The 24,392-nt window shown below is 32.5% G+C and overlaps 3 protein-coding genes and 1 non-coding gene across 4 annotated transcripts; 1 reads left to right on the top strand and 3 right to left on the bottom strand.

Annotated features, from left to right (window-relative positions):
- Positions 1 to 624: 624 nt before the first annotated feature.
- LOC129285071 (uncharacterized) lies at positions 625 to 5,747 on the bottom strand. The gene is made up of 7 exons (XM_054920616.1): positions 5,295 to 5,747; positions 4,321 to 4,431; positions 4,054 to 4,188; positions 3,279 to 3,383; positions 1,907 to 2,076; positions 1,697 to 1,796; positions 625 to 1,147 (listed from the first exon to the last, which is right to left on the bottom strand). Exons 1-7 carry the CDS (start codon positions 5,574 to 5,576, stop codon positions 902 to 904), a joined length of 1,149 nt encoding a protein of 382 aa, XP_054776591.1. The 5' UTR covers positions 5,577 to 5,747; the 3' UTR covers positions 625 to 901.
- Positions 5,748 to 9,669: 3,922 nt separating this feature from the next.
- LOC129287310 (uncharacterized) lies at positions 9,670 to 10,356 on the bottom strand. The gene has a single exon (XM_054923523.1). The coding sequence runs from the start codon at positions 10,241 to 10,243 to the stop codon at positions 9,869 to 9,871; it is 375 nt and encodes a 124-aa protein (XP_054779498.1). The 5' UTR covers positions 10,244 to 10,356; the 3' UTR covers positions 9,670 to 9,868.
- Positions 10,357 to 13,487: 3,131 nt separating this feature from the next.
- LOC129287309 (probable beta-D-xylosidase 5) lies at positions 13,488 to 17,678 on the bottom strand. The gene is made up of 5 exons (XM_054923522.1): positions 16,981 to 17,678; positions 16,053 to 16,222; positions 15,819 to 15,916; positions 14,976 to 15,737; positions 13,488 to 14,433 (listed from the first exon to the last, which is right to left on the bottom strand). Exons 1-5 carry the CDS (start codon positions 17,296 to 17,298, stop codon positions 13,778 to 13,780), a joined length of 2,004 nt encoding a protein of 667 aa, XP_054779497.1. The 5' UTR covers positions 17,299 to 17,678; the 3' UTR covers positions 13,488 to 13,777.
- On the top strand, positions 13,530 to 13,603 carry TRNAN-GUU (transfer RNA asparagine (anticodon GUU)). The gene has a single exon. It is a non-coding gene; the product is annotated as a tRNA-Asn (tRNA).
- Positions 17,679 to 24,392: the final 6,714 nt, after the last annotated feature.

The raw sequence follows: 24,392 nt of genomic DNA, 5'->3' as shown, positions 1-24,392 counted from the left end.
CAATTCAAAGACAATTAAAAGTATTCTTGATGGAAGAGATTCAGATCCTAAGGTTTTGATGCTTAAAACTAATTTGGATCATCTACTAAATCTCTTCAAAAGTCATTGGCGGGAAAAATGTACAAACAATTGGAAGCAATAGTGGAAAAATAAAGATAATTGTAATCCTTTATCTGCTGATTTTTTATTTTCCTGTATGACTTTTATTTGCAGTTGTTATTATTAATCCAAAAAAAAAAATATGGGCATAGGATGACCATTTTTTTTATCTGTTGTAAAAGAATAACACTAGTCACACAATTGCACGGATACAAGCAAGCTCCATTGGAGATGAACAAAAATTAGGCTGTGCGGCGTGCTTTATTTTCAAATGCAGATGCCCTTTTGTCCATTTGTGATTTTACCATTTTAGAGCGGCATGTGTTGCATTACTCGACAAAATTTCAAGAACCAAGGATAGTCTTTCATCAAACATCCCCATTGTACATTCGTCCAATACGATTTACATATCTCCCCCAAGGCCTCAGTGTAAGAGACGACTCTATCTCTTCTACAGGTTTAAACTTGATAACAATAATGAAACCAGGATAATCAATTCAAAATTCAGCCAGATAGCCACCAACAAAAACAAAGCTATATTAAGCATTAACCAGCAATTTAGTCACAAAATCATTCTCCTATAACAACCCTGACTAACCTCTAATTTCTTTTATAACATATCATTAGGCCTAAAAAAATAGTGAGTGCTCCAAATATAACAAGTTGGCTGCAGCACTTGATAAACTAGCTTATAACAAACTTGTTATTTTCAATTATTTTCAAATACAACCTTGTTCACTCACTAATTTTTTTGGGATTGAAACCTTGTTCACTCAATCCTACGGATTGAGGGACCAAATTGTCATCGAATAACAAGATCTTCTATGTCGGTTAGGAGACCTGCATTTCCAAGAGACTTTTTGTCAGGTTGGTTAACCACCAGCTGCCCACAAGCACCGCTTATGTCCTGACCCATCTGCTTCCGAACTGTCGTTCGAACACCATAGTTGCCCCTAAGAATTTTCTGAAATCTTGATACTTTCTGCTCACAACTAGTTCTGAACTGACTCAGGGTACCAATAGGGTTGAAAGGAATTAAGTTCACTACCTGCGTCACAAGGATCAAGGTCGTAAGGAAAAATGATTTAAAAACTAAAGAATCATGTTTGATGAATGGAAGCTTGTATTGGGGAAGAAAGGTTTTAGCAAATAATGTTTGGAGATATTGAACTGGGTATCCATAAGGCATGTACAACATAGATGATAGAACTTATCAAAAAACTCCGGTAAACAAGTGCAAGTATTCATACAGACAGCGGAGAACAACTTCCCGAAACTAGTTATATACCCTTAATTTAGTGATCTAGATTTATTTTCCGAAATGCCAATGCCATTCAGTACAAAAATCGAAACCAAGTATCAATTTGATCATTCAATTTCCTTGGATTTCTGAGAAACACCGCTATTCTCCTGCACTATTAAGGAAAGAAGGTTAAACAGTTAAAGGATTTATGTTAGAATAGCATAAATGCGTAAAAGAGATGAACCAGAGAGATAAAAGTACACAACATCGTCAAATTTTTCAAGTGGCATTAACAAAAGAATCAAAATTCAGATGCTTCTATCTAATATGGTTCAAAGTACAGTCTGAGTTTACCACTTGAAATGCCTCCATCAGTTTCCCCAGTTGGTGGGCATGTTGCTCTTCATCATTCACCCCATCAAGCATGATGTACTCAATTAAGATTTTTTGCTGACTGTAATTAAGAATGAAATACTTTCACATTAAGATCTCATGAATGAAAACATATATAATCCTAGAGAATATAAGGCAACAAGTAATCTAAATATGAAAGCATTAACTCACCTGTTCCTTTGATATTCTTGCAATGCATCCATAAGCTTTTCCAATGGGAAAGCACGAGCTGCAGGCATTATCTGGCAACGGATGTCTTGGACTGGTGCATGGAGTGAGATTGCCAAATTCAAGCCAGGCAGGTCATTATGAAGTCTCTTAATAGCATGAATAATGCCTACCTATTATAGATGAAAAGGAAAACAAATGTTACAGCTAGATATTTCCAGCATTCAAGAGTTTTTGCCCAAGGAAATCAGATATATATCAATTTAAAATGTAGGAAAAATTAATCATTTAGTCCCTATAATTTTAACTCACTTGTAACTTAGTTCCTAAACTTTGACACATTGTAACTCAATTTTTATAGTTTTAATTCAGTTATAATTCAGTCTCTAAACTTTTTCTCTTGTAATTTAGTCCCTATAATTTCAACCACTTAAATATTGGTCTCTATATGAAAAAATAAAATTATAAAGACTAAAAATATTTTGAACTTTTAATATTTATAAAGATTGAAATAATTTAATAATTTAAAAAATTAGTTAACATAATTCTAATCTTTATAATTCTATTACTAATACTATAGATATTGTAAATATTATAATTTTAATCTTTCAATCTTTAATTATTATAAATATTAAAAATTCAAAACATTTTTAATCTTTATAATTTTATTTTTTAAAATATAGAGACTAATATTTAAGTGGTTGAAACTACAGGGATTAAATTGCAAGAAGCAAAATTCAGGGACTAATTACAATAAGGTCAAAACTACAATGATCAAATAATTAATTTTCTCTGAAATGTATCAATGAAACAGTATCCAAAAGTGCCTTGGGTTGTAAAATGAGAAAAAAGGCCTACAATACTATAGGAACACCAAAAACAAAGGAGAAACCGACCCAAGAGACTTGAATATAAATAAGATTGCAACTCAATTTAAAATACATTCATAACATCGTTAGGTAGAAAGATCAAATTTTGTAATCAATATAACTCAATGGAAAGCTGTTTTCTTCAATCAAACATTTTTGGTAAATGTTATTGTTAGGACCATGCGAGATAAGATATTTTGCATTTACTACATACAAAATATGACATTCCTTAAAATGCAGCAAAGAAGTCATAGCAAGGACAGTGCCCCAACAAAATGCAATCAACATGATTCACTAAAAGGTACAGAAGCATTAGCTGATTGGTGATTGTTAGGCAATTAAACTAGCAGAGTTCAATCCAACCCATAGAAACATAGCATCGATATAATGGAACGAAACTGAAATTTTTGTGAATCTCATTTCTGCCAATGGCCAATTCAGGGCTGGGAAGGAAAAGACAGAAGAGAAACAGTGGTAGTCTACAGAGCATATATATATATATATACCGTTGATATAGTAATCTTTTTTGGTGACAGTTGAAATGGCAACCCGGTCATGACACGAATAGATTCTACCAAGGAAGAATAGTTATTCAAAGGCTCTCCCATTCCCTGCAACAAAATATATGATTAGACTGCAGACTGAACATTAACTACAAATGCAGTGACACTTGTATGCATTATGCTTTTATAATAATGCCGCAGAAGAGAGAATGCTTGCAACTTGAGAAAACAGAGAAGGAAAATAACAAGTAAACATGATGGTCATAATTTAACTTCCAACACATTTGATAGTTTATTCATATTTCCTAAGAGACTTACAAGTGCCAAAAAATGGAACCCAAAACACAGATGATAGGAACTAATAACACATGGTAATTCATTACATTATCGATATTAAGTACTACTTCAACAACACAACTGTGTGTGCTAATCAGACATGACATGTGATCACGGGAACTTTTTTTATTCTTTTCTTTTTCCACTTATTTTTGGACAATTATAGAACAAGGAATCAAAGTAATGTCAAGTCTGACGCTAGCTAACTACTAAAAAGTGTCACCGCAAGTGGTTATATAAGACCATTATAAGCCACAAAAGTTGATGATTTTAAAGGGGGAAATCAAATCTTACAATTTTGTCTTTACTAGAATATCATATTTTCATAGAGCAGGGAAGACAGAGAATACAAGGAAGAACATTGTAATTAAGTATTTTGCTCCATCACAAATACAAAAGTAGAACCTTTTCAAATCAACAATAGTGGAGAAAAAAGAATCACCATAAAAACAACATTACGGATTTCAGATAAACAAGAGGCATGAACCAATTGTTCCACAATCTCTCCAGATGACAAATTACTTTTGAATCCCATACTTCCCGTAGCACAGAATTTGCAACCCATTTTGCAACCTACCTGTAGAAAACAGGAGAAATAGGCTTTTATTGCACCAACCACAAATAAAAAGGAATATGCTTCAAGCAGCCGGAAACAGATTAACATCAACGCTCAATTCTTTTTTTTTTTTTTTTTGGGTGGGGGAGGAACCTGAGATGATATACACAAAGTTGATCTCAGACCACCAGGACGAGGTTTACCACCGTATTTGCCCAATCGTGTATCATACCTCATTATCACAGTCTCCACAAAAGCTCCATTCTAACAAGAGAAATACCAATCACAGTTTAATCATAATTGAAATTGAAATATATGTGTGCCTATGTTCGTGAACCAATGCTAAATTGCTATTAGCAAGGATGACTAACCAGCATGCTTCAAACTCCAAATAATTCGGCAATTCAAGAAAACAATAAGCAGAATATATAGAAAATCGTGGGTTAATAAAAAAAATTACAAGCATAAAAGTTCAATTGACATCCAGTTTATAATTAGCACGCCCGTATCAAAACAGAAACAGGAAAACTTAGCATGAAGACTTAGGCTGGGAAGGATATGCGGGTGTTTTAATCTTCCAAGAACTTGAAATCTTGTTTGTATATAGAAGACGGAATAAGTGCGAATACAAAAGATTATATATCATTTAGATCATCTAGAAAACATCAGTTCAATATTTTCCCATATACGTAGCTATTGTGTACTGAATCATAAAGCAGTTAGGTTTCCAATGCTTGGAAAATTAGAAGTTTTCACTTTTCACATAACAGACCAGGCTGCAGAGAATCAGTTTCCAAGCCCCCATTAACTTCTTTCTAATTAAACTTAATCACACCTCACAAGAATTGCCCATTTTGTCTCCCTCACCAGAAACTATAGTTCGACAACAGCCTACTACCGTTCAATCCAAAGTTCCTAAAGTAACCCCTTTTGCCCCCAAAGAGAACACGCCCTGAATCGCCCAGAGCAAGATGCATTTGAAAAAAAAAAAAAAACCGAACGAACCCAAAGTGGAAATCAACTTGGCGCTAATTGCAAAGTGATCAGAGGAATCATAATGCTGGATGCGATAAATAAAGGAAGAACGGTCCATTGAGACCGTAGACAGGGAGAGGATCGAGTAGTACATGGAGCTTGATGAGGAGCTTGGTGGTGAGGTTATCAGCAGAGTGGAACACAGAGTGAACAGAGGAAGAGAGGGGCTTTTTGAACCTGGAACGAAGCAAGGAGTATGCTGCTGAGGGCAAAGACGGAACTTGCTTCTCCCAGTCGAATTCCTCGCACTCACTGTTTTGCTTCTGATTCTGAATCACATGCTTCCATATAATCGGAACAAACTTCGGGTCAAGCCCTGCGTTTTGGAACTCCCTCCTGATGTCGGCCGCGTCGAACACCGATTGCATAGGCATTCTTCACCTCCTTTGCCGTTTCAAGAGCGGGACTGCCCGGAACCCGATTAGGGTCGATGCTCCGGCAAAGAGGTGGATATGGGTAAAAATGGTAAACCAGAACCAACGAAGAAGAAAGAATCTCATATAGGCCCTCGGAAACAATTTTTCTGCATGAAAACCTAAAGGAATATGAAATTCCGCCGCGAGCCCAAGGACATGTAATTAAAAGTTTTGTTGAAATATCAATAACATTAGGAATCTCACCATATAAGATTGAAGGATCATGTTTCTAGAAAAATAAATAAATGCATTAATTTTTTGATTCACATGATTTTTAAAGAATATTTTGAGATTTGATAGACTGTGCATTAATTGTAAGAGTTTTATAACTTTTTCTTTAACCTGATATTAATTTTTTTACACAATTTTTATTATGACTTTGTATTTAAGAAAAAAATTGTTGAAATGTCATCAATATTCTTATCTCTTTTTTAAAAAAATAAAAAATAAAGCGTCACAATCACCAATAGTCAAAATTCCCTCGCTTGCAAGGAGGACATCACTGCCAACGGCTAGCCACCGCGCGCACGCGCGCGCGCGCACACACAGATAATGTTGAATGAACAAGTTCTTAAAAAAACTAAAAAATTAAGTTTATTCAATTTTTTAATATATGAATAAGTTATGTTTAAATATTTATAAATAATTATTTTGATATGAATAATAATATATTCATAATTAATTACAGCCCATGAAAATAATTAAAAAAATTAAATTTATAATATATATATATATATATTATTTAATATAATATTGATAACTTATCAATTGTGAAGAAACAAATTGTTAAAAAAATTTAACAACTTGGTTTTTAAAATTGATAATTTTTTTTATGCATGAACAAATCATATTCACATATTTACAAGCGATTGTTTGGATGTAAATAATAATATGTCTATAATCAACTACAACCCATAAAAATGCTTGAAAAATAAATTTATAACACACATACACTATTTACCTATCAATCTTGAATGAACAAGTTCTTAAAAAAACTAAAAAATTGGGTTTAAAAAAGAGAAATTACTTTAGGTGCCACTCAAAACTCAGTTGTCAATGAACATAAAAATAATTAATTGTGTTGAGTGGGTATTGTACAAAAATCTCCCTTTAAAAAATTGAAAACTTTTTTATACATAATTAAGTCATGTTTGAGTATTTGTGAGTGATTGTTCTGACATGAACAATAATATGTCCATGATTAACCATATTTCATTAAAATACTTGAAAAATAAATTTATAACATATATGTTATTTAACATGATATTGATAATTTGTCAATATTTAAGAAAAAAGCTATTAAAAAATTGAATAAGTTATATTTTAAAAATTGATAACTTTTTTATATTTAAACAAGTCGTATTTACATATTTATGAATGATTGTTCAGATATAAACAACAATATGTCTATGATTAATCGTAACCCATATTAATACTTGAAAGCAAATGCTATAACATATATATTATATTTTGTAATTTTTAATGTATTGTTAGATAACTTTGGTCGTTTAATGGTAAACTACCTTTTATAATACCGCAAAGTTAAGGGTTCAAATCATTCCTTAACTCCCTTTGATCGGATTTGATCGTCAGTGCTAAGATTCAGCCACTGACGATGACAACAGGCTCCCTGATGGTGATGGATCTCTAGTGGCCATTACTCGGCAATATTGACACTTTTTTATAAAATAAAAAAAAAAAGCTAAGGGCATTTATGACACCTCAATACAAATTTTAATTACATGAAAGCCCTTGAGTTTATAGAGAAATTTCAAGGGAGAATTTTAGTTAAGAACTATTGTAGAAAATTAATTTCAAGTAATTTCAAATTTTTTTTTGAAATTTTAGTTCAATCTAAAGGAGAAAAGTAAAAAAAATTTCGATGATAAATATCTTTCACTAGTTATTTATCTTCTTACTGCACTTGTTAATTTACCAATATTACTTGTAAGTTACATCCATTTGTCAAACAATTAATAACATTAATTATTAATTTACTAACTTTATTTTTAATTTACTAATATTAGTTGTAAATTATAAAATCTGTCAGTAATTTACAATTGATATTAGTAAATTACAATACTTATTAGTAGTTTACAATTGATATTAATAAATTTACAAGTAAAGCTAGCAATTTAACAACTTATGATGTTATTTATGATTGAAAAACTACTGTCAAGTTTTATATAATTATTCACATATCAACTCATGTAATTTGCAATTAATATTTGTAAATTAACAATCAAAGTAATGAAATTAACAACTTTAATTTATGATTTTACATAATAAGTTAAGAATATTTTAATCTTTTTGTCATTTAATTTTTTTTAACTTTTCTCTTATGAACTGATTTGAAATTTTAAAATTTTTTTGAGCCCGCCTAAAATTAATTCTTTTTAGTGATTCTTAAGTGAAATTCTCCCAAATTTTAATTTTCTTTGAGCCCCTCATGAAGGTAACGTACTTCTGGGGATATCATATGAAATTTTCCCAATGAAAAACGTCACCACTTCAATTGAATGCCCATTCAACTTATTTTTTTATCCAAACGAAAAAGAAAGTCTTATTTCCTACTTTATTTTTGTTTATAATTAATCAATTTATTTTCATATCAGCAAAAAATTATTTGAATTACAATAAAATTATTTCCATCAATGTCATCTCACTATATATATATATTTAAATTATAAAAATTAATGTTGCAAATTGATTAAACTAAAAGAACTGAGAAAAATAAAATAAAACTATAAAAATTAAAAAGAAAACACAATCAAAGCACGTTGTTTTCCTTAATATTAACACATATATTGAATTTTATACTCTCTCTTTAAAAATATAAGACATTTTTTGAGGAGTTATATTTAAAAATATAAAGTATTTTTAATTTTTTAAGGTGTAATTATTATCTTTTTTTAAAAGTGCCCCTATTGATAATTACTTTATATTTATTATAGAGTATTTAATGGAAATAAATATAAAAAGATAGGGTTAGTTGAAAAGTAGGTAATTATTTTATTGGGGATGAGATTCGATTAAAAATATTTTATATTTTTAAACGGAAAGAGTATATTTTTATTATATATTTATTGGAACCCCGCAACATATTTTTTATGTTTTTTAAAATCTAAATAAAATAAATCATCTTTTATAAAATTTATTTATTTTTTAATTTTAAAACAAATGGATCCAATGTTTCTGATTGAGAGATTATGATTAATAATTAGATCGATGGATTTGCTTTATTTTTGTTTATGATGATGATGATGCTTGGTAGATCTATTTCAAAACGAAGACATACAACTACTTGCTGTACTTATTCTATGAAATGGTATTCTTTTAAATGATAGTTAGCGTTACAAAATCATTTAACGGATATCACAAACCATATTATATGTTTTTTATAGGTATATAACAATGAAATATTCGTAAATTCATGCAACTTGTGTGTCTGTTTGTGTATCCAAATAATGTGGATGGACTATCAAGCAATCTCAGCGTTAAATATTTTGACGGAAGCATTGGCTTGAGACGAAGCTTCCCTATCGACTATCGAGCTTATCTTAAGAAGCAAACTTTTGACTGAAGATATGCAATAACAGACACCTTCCTTCCTGAACTCTTGTTTCCCCCAAGTCCAACGTTATAAATATTTTACATTCATTGAAATGTGAAACCAAACACAAATAATATTACTTTGCATGCCATATTTGACAATAATTATGAATCTATCTTTGACAATGTTTATGATCAATATCCTATACTTTAATTGAAATAAATTCACATATTTCTTTTTGATGCTCATTACGAATTTCTTAAGACTATCAAGTAATTAAGACCATAATTGTCTAGATAAATAATTTTTTCCAACAAGATTAATTTCTTTCAAATTCACATCGAAGGAAAAGAAAATTGAATATATAAAATTAAAAATATATACCTACCCATAAGTTAATAACAATAACAAATGGCTTTAACAATTAAACACACTAAAGCTATATTCTTGTGTAAATTAATTAGCTTTCTTTTGTTTGTTACAAAGAGGAAAGAAAAGAAAGAAAAAGAGAAATTATCCACATTCTCATTACAGAAGAATTTATGATATGGTTACCCAATCGATCATGGTTGAAGATGAATAACCATACTAAACAAACAAATCCACCATAAAAATTAAAACAGCCATAGATGAAAAAGACCAGGAAAAAAAAAATCAACCTTGTGTGTGTTTCCATGGACAATATAAAATGAAATCCTCAGTACTTCCGAACGTTGTTGGAATTACGAGAAACTAATTGAGAAGCATGAGATGAAGCTGCAGATTTTGCAGCGGGAGAGGCAGCAGAGAGGAAAGGAGGAGGATCTCTTGGGCTGACCAGGAACCCGTCCTTGCCATACCGGTGATCCGAGAACTCTGCGGCGGCAGCGGAGGCCGTGGACACAGGGAAGTCGGAGCGGGTCCTGCGGTGGGATGACCCGCCAAAGGAATCGGATCCGAGGAGCAAATGATAGCTGCGGCCGTTGGAGCTGTCGGAATTATGAGAGAAGCTACGGCGATAGGTTCTGGAAGGAGACTTGTGTTGTTGTTGCTTCTTGATGGCATGAATAAGATATGGAATTAAACCTTCCATGTTAATTTTTTGAAAAAAAAAACCAAGAACTTGCCTGATTCTGTATGGCTTGGATTAAAGGTACAAGAGGATGATGATGGTTGACGAGGATGGATGAGATATGGGTGTGTAGATATATGTATATACATATATAGCGAGAAAAGCAGAAAATGAAGTGGAAATTAAATGGAGGACAGCTCATCAGAAATCTGATATGAAAAGAATATACATGAAAGTGTCACGCGCCTTGATATAATAATTATGTTGTTTTACATGCATTATGTTAAATGGATGGACCTTTGAATTGTACAAATTAAATAATAATTCTACAGAGGCGGCTTTGTATGTATATGGAAATACTCAAACGCAGCTTTATCTGTTTGACATTTATGAGGAGCCCTCATATCTGCATATACGCATCTATGTGCGATGGTCAATGAATTTCGGTTGGAATTGAAATTTCTAGAACTTGTGTCCAAAACTAAGACCAAAAACGAGAGAGTTGACTAATTTTTTTTGTATAATGATTCATGCATATCCAAATTAGTTTGACTTTCTGTTTTCCTTTCGCGTCTTCCCCAACGGCACGTCACGCAACGGCCACAAAGTCAAGCTATGCCATTATCATGTTTAAAGGAAATGGATCCTTTCCAGCTTTCGCCTTCTGCTCGCCCTTCTATTCGGAGGGGAAAAAAGAAATGGACTCAGGTAAAATTGAGAATCTGTGAATATAATTATTTTTTTTAAGAAAATGGAGAATATTTTATATTATATAAAAAATAATAAAATGAATAAAAATATAAAAAATTTATAAAAATTCATAAATATCAACTTTAAAAAATTTAAGTCAATGTTTAAATATTCACGCGAACGGACACACACACGATCTTCTTTTTTTCTGTAGAATAAAGTTTCAATGAGTTGGGTCTCAACAGTTTATTAGAGTTAGAATGTGCTTTCAAACTTAAAGAATACTTATAAAAGTATTTATAGATCAACCATAAAAAAGATCATCATATCAGCAGCAAAATTTAAACTAATATCCTGATGAGTTATGGTTAAATCCTTACAAAAGTATTTACAAATGAATCATAAAAAAATCCTTAGCAAAATTTAAACTAATTACTTAACGAGTCATGATTAAATCTTTGCCAACTGGACAACTTTTTTATCTTTTGAAAACTGGCCAACTTTTATTGGCATACACATGGAATTTTCGTAGGTCAAGAATTATATTTTCCCCCTTTTGGGGCTGACGAACCAAGTGTGCTTATTTTAATCAGTGTTTTGACGCAGGAATCTTTTAAGTATATCATATCATTGCAGGAGAATATAAACCTTCGCAAATCGTCTTAAAAAATGGTCAAGACGAAAATTGAACATGTATCGTGTGTACACTTCCCCTTCCCTCATTGTTACTCTTTATTAAAAACTAGAGAAATAAATAATAAATTATATACAGAGATTTTGGTGTTTTTGATCTTTTATGCTGAAATGAAAAGATGATGCGGAATTTTCGTAAATAATAAAATAAAAAGAAAAATGACAATTAAAGACCTCATAACAACGTTAATTAAAATTACACATCTTGAATGATTGAAATCCTAATAATAAACAATAATCATTACTTGCATTAAAGTATTTTTTATTGATCAGTTTGAAATTTACAACTAACTTTTGTAAATTCTCAGTTAATAATACAAAGAATTTTAAGTATCTTTTATTGAATTCCTAAAAGATATTATCTATACATTGATAGCAAAAAATTGGCTTGCAATTCATAACTAATTTTCATAAATTTTCAAACTAATGTTCCAAAGTGTATTTTGTAGGTTTTTCAAGCAATTTATTTATATATTGACAGCAAAAAATTATAAGTGATCAATTTGCGATTCACAAGCAACTCTCTTAAATTCTTAACTAACATTACAATTATAATTCCAAGTGTATTTTATTATTTTTTCAAGTAGGTTATCTGTATAATGAAAACAAAAAAATCAAGATTCATAATTGACTCTTATAAATTTACAATTGATGTTATAAATAATTTCAAGTGCATTTTATTAATTTTTCAACTAAATATTTATATTTTTTAATTGCAAGCAAGGATAATGATTTATTATTGAGATTTTAATGATTTAAGGTCATAATTATAATTGATGTCCATATGGGGTCCACAGTTATCATTTTTCCTAATTAATCTGTGTGCTTGATCCACATCTATTTTAAGTCAAATTGTATTATGGGAAAACATCATTCAAGAACTACTGAGGCAATTTAATATTAAATAAGGACTAAATAATTCTAAAATATCACCTCAAGAGTATGTGATTGATTTGAAAATAATTTTAGATAGGAAAAATTAATCTTTTAGTCTTTTAAATTTTAATTTACTTATAACTCAATCCTTCAATTATGATTCACCTATAACTCAGTCTCTCAACTTTTGAATCACTTACAAATTAGTCCATAAACTTTTGTTAATTTTTTTATGTTAGCTTATATCTCACATCAATGAATAAGGAGAGGGTATTTCAGAATAATATATGAGCATTTTTTATCCCTCTTATTTGATAAGAAATTTAAAAAAAATTAAAAATAAGGACTGAATTATAGGTGAATCAAAAGTTGAGGGATTGAATCACAACGAGTTATAATTGAGGAATTGAGCAAGTGAGTTAAAAGTTAAAAAATTAAAAGATTAATTTTTCCTTTTAGATAATAAAAGACTATAATACCCTTTCTTTTCTTAACGGGTACTTGTTAATTAATAAATGGATACTTGTTGAAACATAATTTATATTTGTCTCTTCCTTCAATCAAGATCTTTCATATTCTTAAACTTATTAATTAACAAATATGTTCTTGTTAAATGTGAATGAGTACTTATTAATTAACGAATATATACTTGTCAATTAAAAATAAAAATAAGGATATTATAGTCTTTTTTTATCTAAATTTAATTTCAAATCAATCCTTAATCCTGTAGTGATATTTTAAAATTTTTTAATCTTTATTTAATATTAAGTTGCCTCAACAGTCCTTAAATGATATGTTTCCTTATTTTACTTATGTGTATTTATCATCATATACTTTAATAAATATGAAACATTTTTTTTAGAAATATAAGATAAGAAATTTAACTTGAACGAATAAAATTTAAAATTTTCGATACAAAATCCATGTTATTGGGATAAGATTAATAGATAATGCAGACGAACATATTGGCATTGCCATTGAGGGGTGCGTTGACAGAAAATCAGAATAGACAAATTAAGATATTTATTTGTGCGCGAAACGTTAACAAGCTGGAGTAGCTCAGTTGGTTAGAGCGTGTGGCTGTTAACCACAAGGTCGAAGGTTCAAGCCCTTCCTCTAGCGCTTTTCTCAACAGTAAATATTTTCCTTTTTAAGCCAGAATTTAACTTCAACTTTCATAATATACGCATGACATATCACAAACAGGACTCCCCCAAATCCGACCACTGCTAAACTTTAGTATATGGCTATTCCAATTTCATATAATTTAGGTTGTAGCTACTAGATACTTTGGAGTCACTTAGACACGAAGCCTTCTCCATTTCCACTTCCTGAAACTTTAACATCAATCTGGTGTTTCACCTGAGCTTCACTGGAAGAACCCACCAAAACGGTGTGCTTTCCGAGGACCAACTTCCTCTTCCCTTCACCATCCACCACACTCAGGTCTTGGCACACATTTATCTTTACATTCACAAACTCTATCTTCCCAACCTCCACTTCCACTCTCTCAAATGCCACCAATTGGGTCACCGGAGCTCCGTAAATTTGCCCCGATCCCACTGGATCCCAAAACACAAGCACCACATGGGACCCATCATACTTGGGTCCGTTGTTCTTCACAGCAATCACAAGCAGGATTGTCAAGTCCAAGCAATTTAAGGTTGAGATGTCCAGTGCTTGGCCTTCATGGAGGGACTGATCAAGGTCGTGATTGAAGGGAAGCGACGTGGCGTTGCTTTGAACGAAAATGGTTGGAGGAGCAGAGGCTATGAAAATGGAGAAAGAGGAGTAGCTCAAGCCATGGCCAAATGGATAGATTGATTTTCCTGTGTAGAATCTGTAGGTTCTTCCTGGGTAGTTTCTTGTACAATTGGCTCTCATGTTCATGTCTGTCATGGGAACCTGATCCACATACGATTGTGGGTACCATGTAAATGGGGACCTCCCACCTGAAAGTTTCACACTTTAGTTAGTCATTAGTAGTAGTAGCACTACTATACAAAATGATCTATGAGAATACTCCTAGCATTTCTATGGGCAAACGCTCTAAACTATAGATGGGGTTAAGTGATAAATTTGTATTTAAATTGTAGGTCAACAAACTTATGGGATCTTCAATTTCATTTTTGATGCAATCTTTTCCTTTAGTTTTTCAAAAACACTGCAATATCATCTCTTCCATTAACAAATATTAACTTTAATTGTTAATTAATTAAAAAGTTGCAAAATGATTTAAAAAAATTTCTTGATCATTTTTTGCAATTTTTTATGACATTGTCTGTAATTTTAGGTCCTTTTTGTAATTTTGTTGGTCTTTTTTTATAATTTTATAATCAATTAATAGTTAAAGTTAACTTTTATTAATAATAAAAATGACATTGTATTATTTTAAAAAATTAAAAAGAAATATTATGTAAAAATTGAATTTAAGATTTCAAATGATTTTGACTTATAATTTAAAAAGTGAAATTACCCATCAAAAATTACACACCTGGGTTGTAATCTCCAAATATAACTTGAGCAATTGCATCTCCTCCGTCTTGGCCAGGATACCCGACCCACAGAATCCCCCCAATGTTACTGATACTTTGAGTGAAAGAAATGTCAATAGGACCAGCAGCCATAATCACCAGAATCACTATCCCATTGGAGGCACCAGCCACATCTGTGACAAGCTTCTCTTGAAACCCAGGCAACGTCAGGTTCACTCTATCAAGCCCTTCTGCCTCAACAGATTGATCCAATCCCACAACCAACACAACCACATCAGCACTAGCCGCTACTTTGACAGCCGCTGCAATAAGACTCTGATCACCACATTTCACATTTCTACAACCAGGTGCATAAGTTAGGCCTGGCACGTACTTCTTTAGCCCTTGTAGAGGGCTAGTGTACCTACAGGGTATGCCAGCATAGTTGCTGATCATCACTGTGGTGGCATTGGCATTGGGTCCAATTAAGGCTAGTTTTTTGGTGTTGGTTTGGGATAAAGGAAGAGAGCCTTTGTTTTCCAGTAAAACGATGCCTTGTTTTGCAGCTTCTAGGGCTAATTGTTGGTTGCTTTGGGTGCACACATCAGATGGGCCTAGGTTTGCAAATGGAAGTGACTTTGGGTCATCAAAGAAGCCTAGTCTCATAAGGACAATGTAATTGTACACGAGGGCTTGGTCCACCGTGGATATATCCACTTTCTTTAAGTTCACTGCACTTGCCGTGTACTTTCCTAGATAGTTTCCACAGTTCATGTTTAAACCTGCATGATAATTGATAACATTTATGACATTTGGTATTAGAATAATAGTATAGGTTAGTCAAATGTTATTATTTAGTGTACCTGCTTTCAGTGCAAGAGCGACTGCATCTTCTGGCGTTGGTGTGTACTTAATTGTCTCGAAAAAGACTTGCACTGAATCACAGTCTGAAACAATATATCTGCATTGAAGCCCAACAGGAAGATTATAACTAAAATGCTTGAAAACTAATTTAATTTGTTTATATTTTATTATTTTTTTGGGAGTACTCGTGGAGTGAAAGAATTACTTAATTAATTAGTGAGGGGAAGCCATACCCGTCAAGATCCCATTGGCCTCTGACAATCCCTTGGAGGAGGTCAGGGTCGGCGCAGGTGGGAATCCCGTTGACTCTGTTATAAGAGCACATCACGCTGCTGACGTGTCCCTCTTCCACACAGCTCTTAAAGGGAGGCTGATATGTGTCCTCCAAATCTTGCTGTGTCACCTACACCAAACCTCTCACCCATTGGCCATTTCCCAAATAATTCAAACAAAAAAAAACTAATTATGCATCTATGATCTGTGCCTTCTATGTATTTAAGATGGCAGATAATATCAACCTGTAAAAAATAATATCATATAATATTTAATATTATTAACACCCCTATATAATAAGTGCATTAGTCATGAAAAATACGGCTTGTTTTATAGAACTCTGCAACATACGGATCATGGAGTATTATTTATTTTAAAATTAGCTGCCGTAAAATATTTAATGAATTTAAAATAAACAAATTGAATTAATCATATACTCTGTACTTGATTTATATATATTATATAACATGTAAAAATTATTGACATTGTCTAAAAAATAAAGAATTTTTTTTAAAAAATATTTTCTCTCTTTCACATATAACTGTTTACTTCATTCCTAAAAATTGTGAAAAAAAAAATAAAAGTGAAAGGAAGTAATTAATAACGCACCGTGTAAAGTGACTTGTAAAAAATACCATCAATTCTTTCTAGGTGACTTGCATATATAGAATCGGAAAGAGTGACAGACAAAAACATGTAATAATGATAATGTTAAGCAAGTATGCGTAGCGTAGATATGCCTACATATATGAATGAGTTCTATACTTTTTGAGGTAATATGCATTATTTAATTTCATTAATTAATCCTTCTTATCTGCGTTGTGCACAAACACTGCAAAAATATTAATTTCTGTTCAAGCAATTTAGCATCAAATAAGTCTCATTTACCTTGGCGTCAAAATGAAAGCGATCAATGCCTTTCCAATTATCAAGGTCATAAGCAGTATAATGCTTACAACAACTTGAAACCTTAAGCCTCCCACCCCTCTCGTCGTCGTCGTCCTCGTCGTCACCGTCAACTTCTTGCAGGCCACGAACGTACCTGACGGCATACCTGCTCACCACCAAGGGGTCCTCGCCGGGAGTCTCCTGGCCGCGGCCCCACCTCGGATCCCGAAACACGTTCACATTAGGACTCCAAAACGTCAACCCGGCGAGCCCCACATTGTACATGCTTCGAGCCTCCGTCGACACCACCCGACCCATCTCCAGCCACAAGCTCTCATTAAAGCTTGCCGCCGATAGTATCACTGCCGGAAAGCTCGTTGCGCCGGGGACAACTTTGTTGAACTTGGTGCCCGGGCCTACGTTGGAGACACCATGAAGCGCCTCCGACCACCACTCATAAGCCGGCACGCCTAGCCGGGGAATGCCAGCAGCAGTGTTCCCGAGCTGCTGGGCCTTTTCTTGGAGGGTGAGGCGAGAGACGAGGTCAGAAGCTCGGGTGTAGTAAGGTAGGGTAGTGTCGCAGAAAGGGAAGATGGCGGTTTGAGAAGAGGCATTGGTGCATGCATGTTTTTGGCTAACTATGGGAAGGGTTGGACTTAGAAGGAATGAAACACAATAAAGGAGTAATACAAGTTGGGTTTTCATGGTTTAATTTTGTGTTGAGATTTGAGTGTTGTGTATGTAGGGTATATATAGAATATAGTGACTACACTGCTTCATCTATTGATGGAATAAAAGTAGGAAAAAAAAGTAGAATTGAAGATTTATTTAGACACTCTGCAGATTTCAAACTTTAATTATTGTGAAATTGTATTTATTATTATCTTTTTTTTAATATTTCATTGATTATTATTATCTTTCATGATATTTACATTTAATTTTAGGATTTTTGAAATATTCTCACATTTAATTTAAAGGTTAAGTTAAACTGTTAAAAGTCTATAAATCACATATTAATTCTTGAATGAATGGAATCAAATAGTGAATTTTGACTTTCTTTCTTTTTCTCTTGGACATGTCGATCCAGAAACAATTGTGTGGGGAGCCAAAATTTATTTTAGCATTTTTCACAATTAAAAACAAAGTATTTTTTTTTTAAAAAAAAATTGTGATAGGGGTGCTTGCCTCACTAAGTCCATCCCTGCTTCTTAGTTATTTTTTAATCATCTCTATCAGCTCTTTCTCTCCCGAGATTCCCTTTCCCTGCGTGTGTTTGATTAGTTGTGAGAAAACGTGAATATATATGAGAAATAAGGGAGTGCAAATATTTTTTTTTTCCAGTAAAGGAGTGGAAATTTTTTTAACGGCAATAACTGTGTTTGGGAAAAATTCTAAATGATATAGAAATGCACAAACTGTTTCTTACAGAAAACTTTTTATTATATATTTTCAATATAATTTCGGCAGCTGGCGTGATTCGCGTAAATGAACTATTTTTAAGTGTTATGGGGTGATATAAGTTATAAAAATATCTATATATTACCACATGCATAAAAATGTTTAATTATATTCTGGATATACATATATATGCAGGTTTCCTTTGGTGCGAGTTCTAAAAGGTGGTTGCTTGTGAACTGAGATAGAATATGGCTAGAAAATAGATGTCGATTGTATGGTCATTCATATCATATTATCATATATGTAATGATCATGACATGCTTAGGCGAAACAAAAGCTTCTTTATCTGATCCACTACGTGGTCGGATGGTCCAGCACGTCGATCGTCCCTGTTGACGTAGTGCCGATATATTGTTTAGACCAAGACTCCAATCAAGTTAATCAAGTTAGTATACTTTCAACTTTGCCTAGGAATTGTATTATGTTTTCTTCTGATGTAAGTTTTCTCGTACTGCATGTATATAATTGATAGAGAAAAAGGGGAAGAAGAATCACTCATGCTTGGGTGACTTCTAAGATATACACATTATAGAGACAAAGACGTGCACCCACCTTATCCCGCCCAGTCATGATTTATTAGACAAGACTTTAATATTTTAAAGTTGATTTTTTTATTTTTTTTATAAAATATAAAATCTTATCTCTCTTTCTTTCTTAAAAATGTAGATTTTATAAAATTTACTGATTCTTATTTGAAAAACCATACTCTAAAGTCATATTATTAAAACCAATGAACCAATGCAAAAGAAAACTCGGGTTATTGAATGAACTGGTGCCTAATTCGGCCAGAAATGACCAGAATCAAACTTTTCATGATTGGGCCGGTCAATAACCATAATACAAATTCAAAGCAATTAACTGTGGTGCCCCTTATGGAAAAATACCTTGGGCCTGATTGGACCTCAGCCCATTGTGCTTCAATAAATGTAAAGTGAGTAGGAAGGAATGGACTCGGGAAAATCCCGAAAACGCAGGACCAGGCCTTCATCTTGTCAAGGAAAACATACCTGGAACAAATAAACTAATTAATTTTTAAGGTGTTTAATTTAAAGTTTTAAACTGAATGCAAACGAACATGGTGAACAGAGACTCTTTTATCTATTATATATCTATTTTTATTTAAAATTATAGCACGTAAACTAAGAAACATGAATAATGTAAAATACTCTTATTTTAGAAACAAAAGGAGAAATATGATAATTGGAAAAAAAAATGATAGGTAAGAAATAGGTGATAAAAGATTAATATAATCAGGAACGCATTTTTACACGCCTTCTATTTTCAAGTTAATAATCAATAATACTGAATAAACGTTTTGAACGAGAACATAAGATGGAGGGAATGGATTGTAGCAAGAAGTGAAGCACTATTTCATTGCCCATGAGTAATTATTATAGCTATGCATGAAGAAGTTGCCAACAAAATCAGCAATTGGCCAAAAGGGGGGGGGGGTTAGACCAATTCGCTATAACCTGAATGCACTAACCTTAGGTCAGACCAATTTGCCATAATCCATCCGCACTAACCCATCCAATTTTTAAATTGGGTTTGCATGGAGCACGAGCAGTGCCAACCCATTTTTGTTGTGTACTGGATAGGCTGCTGACCAGCCTATCTTGCTTATTGTAACATCATAAATATTCAACTTTAAAATTTCAAGCATCTGAAAAGAGTAAATTTGTCAAAGTAAGAGATTTATAAATTAATTATGTTTTTGGCTGACTAATACGGTTTATGGATTATTAGACAGTCTTAGAAGAGGGCTAAATTAAAGTTGAGTGGGCTGAGGCATAGAAGGAGGCCTAAAATAGTGATAAGCCTTTTCTGTGTTGCAGATAGACAAAAATCTGTGTAAATCAGTTTCGTCTTCACATCTTAAATTGAAGGGAGAAAAGAAAGAAACAAGAGAGAGAAGATGAAGCAAAGGCTTGGGATTGCTAGGGCTCCATTCTTGGACGGATTTAGAGGCATTTGGAGTTTGCTACACGTTTGGGTAAGTTCCTTTTCACTTCCCTCTCCCTTTATGCAAATTTATGTAATTTTGGTATAATGTGGGGTTTGATTCCTGTTTTTTTAGATTGTGATTAAACCCATTGCCTTAGTTAAGGTCTTAAAAAGTTAAATCAAGCATTTAAACCTAGATTTATAAATTTTATAGTAATTTAAAATTTTATATTAGAGTTTGGATGAATCCTAAATAAAATTTAGGGGTTTTGAAACAATATGGGTAAAGGATTGGCGTCATTAGTGTGTTTGGATACTAAAAGAAATTAAAAGAATGTATTAGGAGCCTTCATGGTGTTAAAGTAAAATTTTGGATATAGTAGGTACCCAAAATCATACTAAAAAGAGGATTAATTAGAATGAGAATTGATGTTAAAATGTTTAACCTCATAGGTTAATTATTGATCAGGAATTATTATGCCAGTGGATACTTGTGGAGCTAAGTTTTGACCACGATAACCCTTTTTGTAACAAAAAAATTGAGGTAACCAGATTATCTAAACTTTCTATTTGTATGTTTGGATGGTTGTGTGTTAATTGAAAAATAATCATTATGATTTTGTACCAGTATAGTATTAATATGAGAAATGATTATGATGTAAAGTGAAATGGATAATTATGTTTTGCACACTTGTGGTTTTGAAAGTTTTGTGCTAAATCATATGTTCATGTATATGCATTCGTGAAATTGTATAATTTATAGTGGAACTAATTACTCAAATATAATTCATATGTTTATGGCTATGCATGAATTTGTTGAGCACGTCTTTAGCATGATCACTGTAAGATGGTAAGAGTTCACCCTAGTATTTGTTTGGGAATATTGTTTGAAAATTCATATAATACACTAGCACCATGGAAGCTCCAGTGCATAGTTCTATATTTGTTTGGAAGCCCTTGTATTATTTGAGCTAGATTGGGCATACGACACTTTAAGTATTCATGAAATGGGGGAATTTATGGTCCATAATGTGTGAAGGCACATTTGGCTAGGGTTGGCTCCTACGATTGGTAAGCTTAAGCCTATCTAGTCACTTGGATTTAGTTCTATTGAATTTTCAACCCACAGATTCAGTCGGAAGAAACAATAAGGATATAAAGTGGTGTGTTGATCATGCATATCTCTAATGGATAGCCATGTGTGTGTGTGTAACATGATATGTATAGGATATGTGTTTTAAATGTAACTTAATATGCTCACTAACTGTTCTCACACATGAGTGGTTTGTTTAGATTATTTAGTTACTAAGTCCCCGATTCATCCCGTGGTAATATTTTACAAGGCAAAAGGAAGGAAGGTGCTATAGAGAATTGAGACTTGTATTGTATAGTCTTCTTTCTCCCTATTTTGTGGTTTTGTAATGAATATTAATTGATATTCATGCCAACTTAGACATGATTTGTTTAGGAGTCATTTGCATGAGAACTTGTGTAAATGTGTGTAGTACAACTTAAAATAATGTATTTATGTTTTTGTATTGTTTACATATTGGAATGGCCAAATGATGTTTATTGTGAATTATTATCACCCTTTGAATTCATTATGGAATTAGGGGTTTTGTTGGCCAGTTGTGTTTGGATTATTTTAGTTATTGTATATTTCGTCTATCAGGCTATTCGTGGTCTAATTGAGTCGATTCAAGTGGTTCAAAGCTTATTGGCACTAAGGTTATAGGTTTAGACACCCTTATAGTTGTTTTGAAAGGAAATGGATCAATTTGTATTCAGGTTTTCAACTTTTGAATGGTTGAGTATTTGGGTGTGAGACTGGTGTCAATAGCTAAGTGGCTCTAAGAACTACATGTGGACACTTGAATCGCTCAAATCAAACGTTGGATAGTGAAATGTCACTCTTCTGAAGTTAGTCTCGAAGTGATATCATGATAGTAGGGGTGTGTTGCGACGCACTGCACAGAGAGAAACATGGTTCCTTTGTGTTATCTGTCACAATGGGTAATACCTGGCCGTTGCGGATGGTGCATTTTGAAAGAATTTCATAGTACTTCGTTGAGGTAGTTAAGAGTTGTAATTTGTTTCCTATGCGTCCGCTATCTTGTTTATTTGACTTTAAATAATATGTTGGGCTTAAAAGTTCTTAAAAAAAGATTTCTTCCAATCTTTAGAAGTAATTTTCTAAAACTCTTGTGTTATGATAATTTTATATAAGAAATTTAATTCATCCTAATTATCATAATTGTATCTTGTGCCTCGTATTTCGTGTGTTTGGTAATGTCAGAATGAACATTATACCTATTACTCAATATTGGGGGACTAATCAAAAGGTCAAGATACCTCCTCGTTTCTCAAGTAAATTAAAGTCCATTTGGTACAATGGAATTAGGCTGTATGGGAGTGAAATTGAAAATGAAAATCATATATTAGCTTGTTTGGTATGTCAAATTTCAATTTCATATGGAATCAAATTCCACGAAAATGATGGAAATGATTTCCACTATATGACTCATGGAATTCTAAAAAATTCCATAGAAATGAGATCTATGACATTTTTCTCCTTCCTTTTTATCCCCACCTTCGACAAAACTTGTTTACCTCTTCCTAGATAGATCTTGCATGATGACGATGATGACAACGACCTCCTTAGTGACGGTGAAGGTGACCTTCTCAGCGACGATGATGGCTTCCCCTTTATTGATGGAGGTGATTTTCCCTTTCCATGGAGTTCGAAGCTTGCGACTGCGATGGCTTCCTCATTACCCCACTATCGATAAGAAACCTATTTCACAAAGCAATGATGATGGCTTCCAGAGCTTTCTTCTCCTTCATATATAGACAGCAATGATGGAGCAATGATGGAGACGATGAGCAACAACCACAACATAGTAGTAACATCTTACATCTCCTCCTCCCTGTTGTTTGTGAGATCGTTGATTGTTCTTCAATTGGGCTGCCTTTGATTTCTTGATTTTTGAATCTGGATTGTTGGCTGAATGGTTATTTCTTTTTTAATGTTGGTTTTTGGTCTTCAATTTGATAAGTGCTCTTGGCTGTACTTTAAATGGTGTTTTTTTGTTTTGTTTTGTTTTGTTTTACGGTCTTCGATTCAGCCTTAAATGGTGGTTTTTCGCTCTTTAGTAACGGTTCCTTTAGCAATCTTCAACGAAGGGTAATTATGGTGAATCTGTCAATATCTTCTTTTTTTCCAATTAAATTCATGGGCAATTTGGTCTTTTCAATGTATAAAGAAATACATTAAATAAAATTTATATCATATTTTTATGTGTATATCGAATATATTTTATTATTTTTACATTTCATTTCTACTTCCGTCTACATCCCCATCTCCACTTTCATTTTTGTTTTTATTTCATAAAAAACACTTTTATTATACTAAACAGCCCTCAAGCTTTTTTAGAGTATAGTTTCAAAATTTTGGGCCATTTATATGTTTCTTGGATTTTTGTTTTTGTCGTCTACCATTGGGCTTGAAGTGTCCAAATCTATAACTCTGCTTTTACTGGCGAGATGTATCTCTTATCTTTCATGAAGTCTTTTTACTACTTGCCCCAACGTCCACTTTATTGGGTTGGTCATTTTTTATTAAAGATAAATTTTTATTTCAACTAGAAAATGCCCTATACAATGTATGGAAGGGAAGAGAAATTCACCCGTTTTCTTATTCTTTTTTATTTGTCTCTGGACATCATGTGAGTATGTATATTTATGAGAAATTATGGCTCAATAGAGTGTGATTCTTGTGTTCAATGAGCCTATTTTTAGCAGGCCACAAAAATATGTTAATGTGTTAAAATGATATCATAAATACAAAATATCGTCACATGGTATTATAAAAATATAGTGTGAAAAATTTATTAAATATTAACATTCATAATTAGGCATGCTTTAATTTTCATAAACTGAAAAGGATGATGAATATAGAAAAAATGTAAATTTTTTTTAAAAGTCCATAATTAAGATTTAGAGTAAAATAT

The sequence above is a fragment of the Prosopis cineraria genome, unplaced genomic scaffold (genome assembly GCF_029017545.1).
Source record: "Prosopis cineraria cultivar Desert tree isolate PC_DT_omini unplaced genomic scaffold, ASM2901754v1 PC11, whole genome shotgun sequence".
Lineage (NCBI taxonomy): Eukaryota > Viridiplantae > Streptophyta > Magnoliopsida > Fabales > Fabaceae > Prosopis > Prosopis cineraria.
Note: the sequence above shows the minus strand (reverse complement) of the source record. Positions and strands in the feature narration are given on the sequence as shown.

Coding starts and splice junctions, on each gene's coding strand:
- LOC129285071 (XM_054920616.1), bottom strand. CDS start 5,576: ATGCCTATGCAATCGGTGTTCGACGCGGCCGACATCAGGAGGGAGTTC. Junction 4,432..5,294: donor AGCTCCTCATCAAGCTCCAT/GTACTACTCGAT, acceptor TTCTCTTGTTAG/AATGGAGCTTTTGTGGAGAC. Junction 4,189..4,320: donor CTTTGTGTATATCATCTCAG/GTTCCTCCCCCA, acceptor TGTTTTCTACAG/GTAGGTTGCAAAATGGGTTG.
- LOC129287310 (XM_054923523.1), bottom strand. CDS start 10,243: ATGGAAGGTTTAATTCCATATCTTATTCATGCCATCAAGAAGCAACAA.
- LOC129287309 (XM_054923522.1), bottom strand. CDS start 17,298: ATGGGTCGGGTGGTGTCGACGGAGGCTCGAAGCATGTACAATGTGGGG. Junction 16,223..16,980: donor GCTTTCATTTTGACGCCAAG/GTAAATGAGACT, acceptor GGTTTGGTGTAG/GTGACACAGCAAGATTTGGA. Junction 15,917..16,052: donor GGCCAATGGGATCTTGACGG/GTATGGCTTCCC, acceptor GCTTCAATGCAG/ATATATTGTTTCAGACTGTG.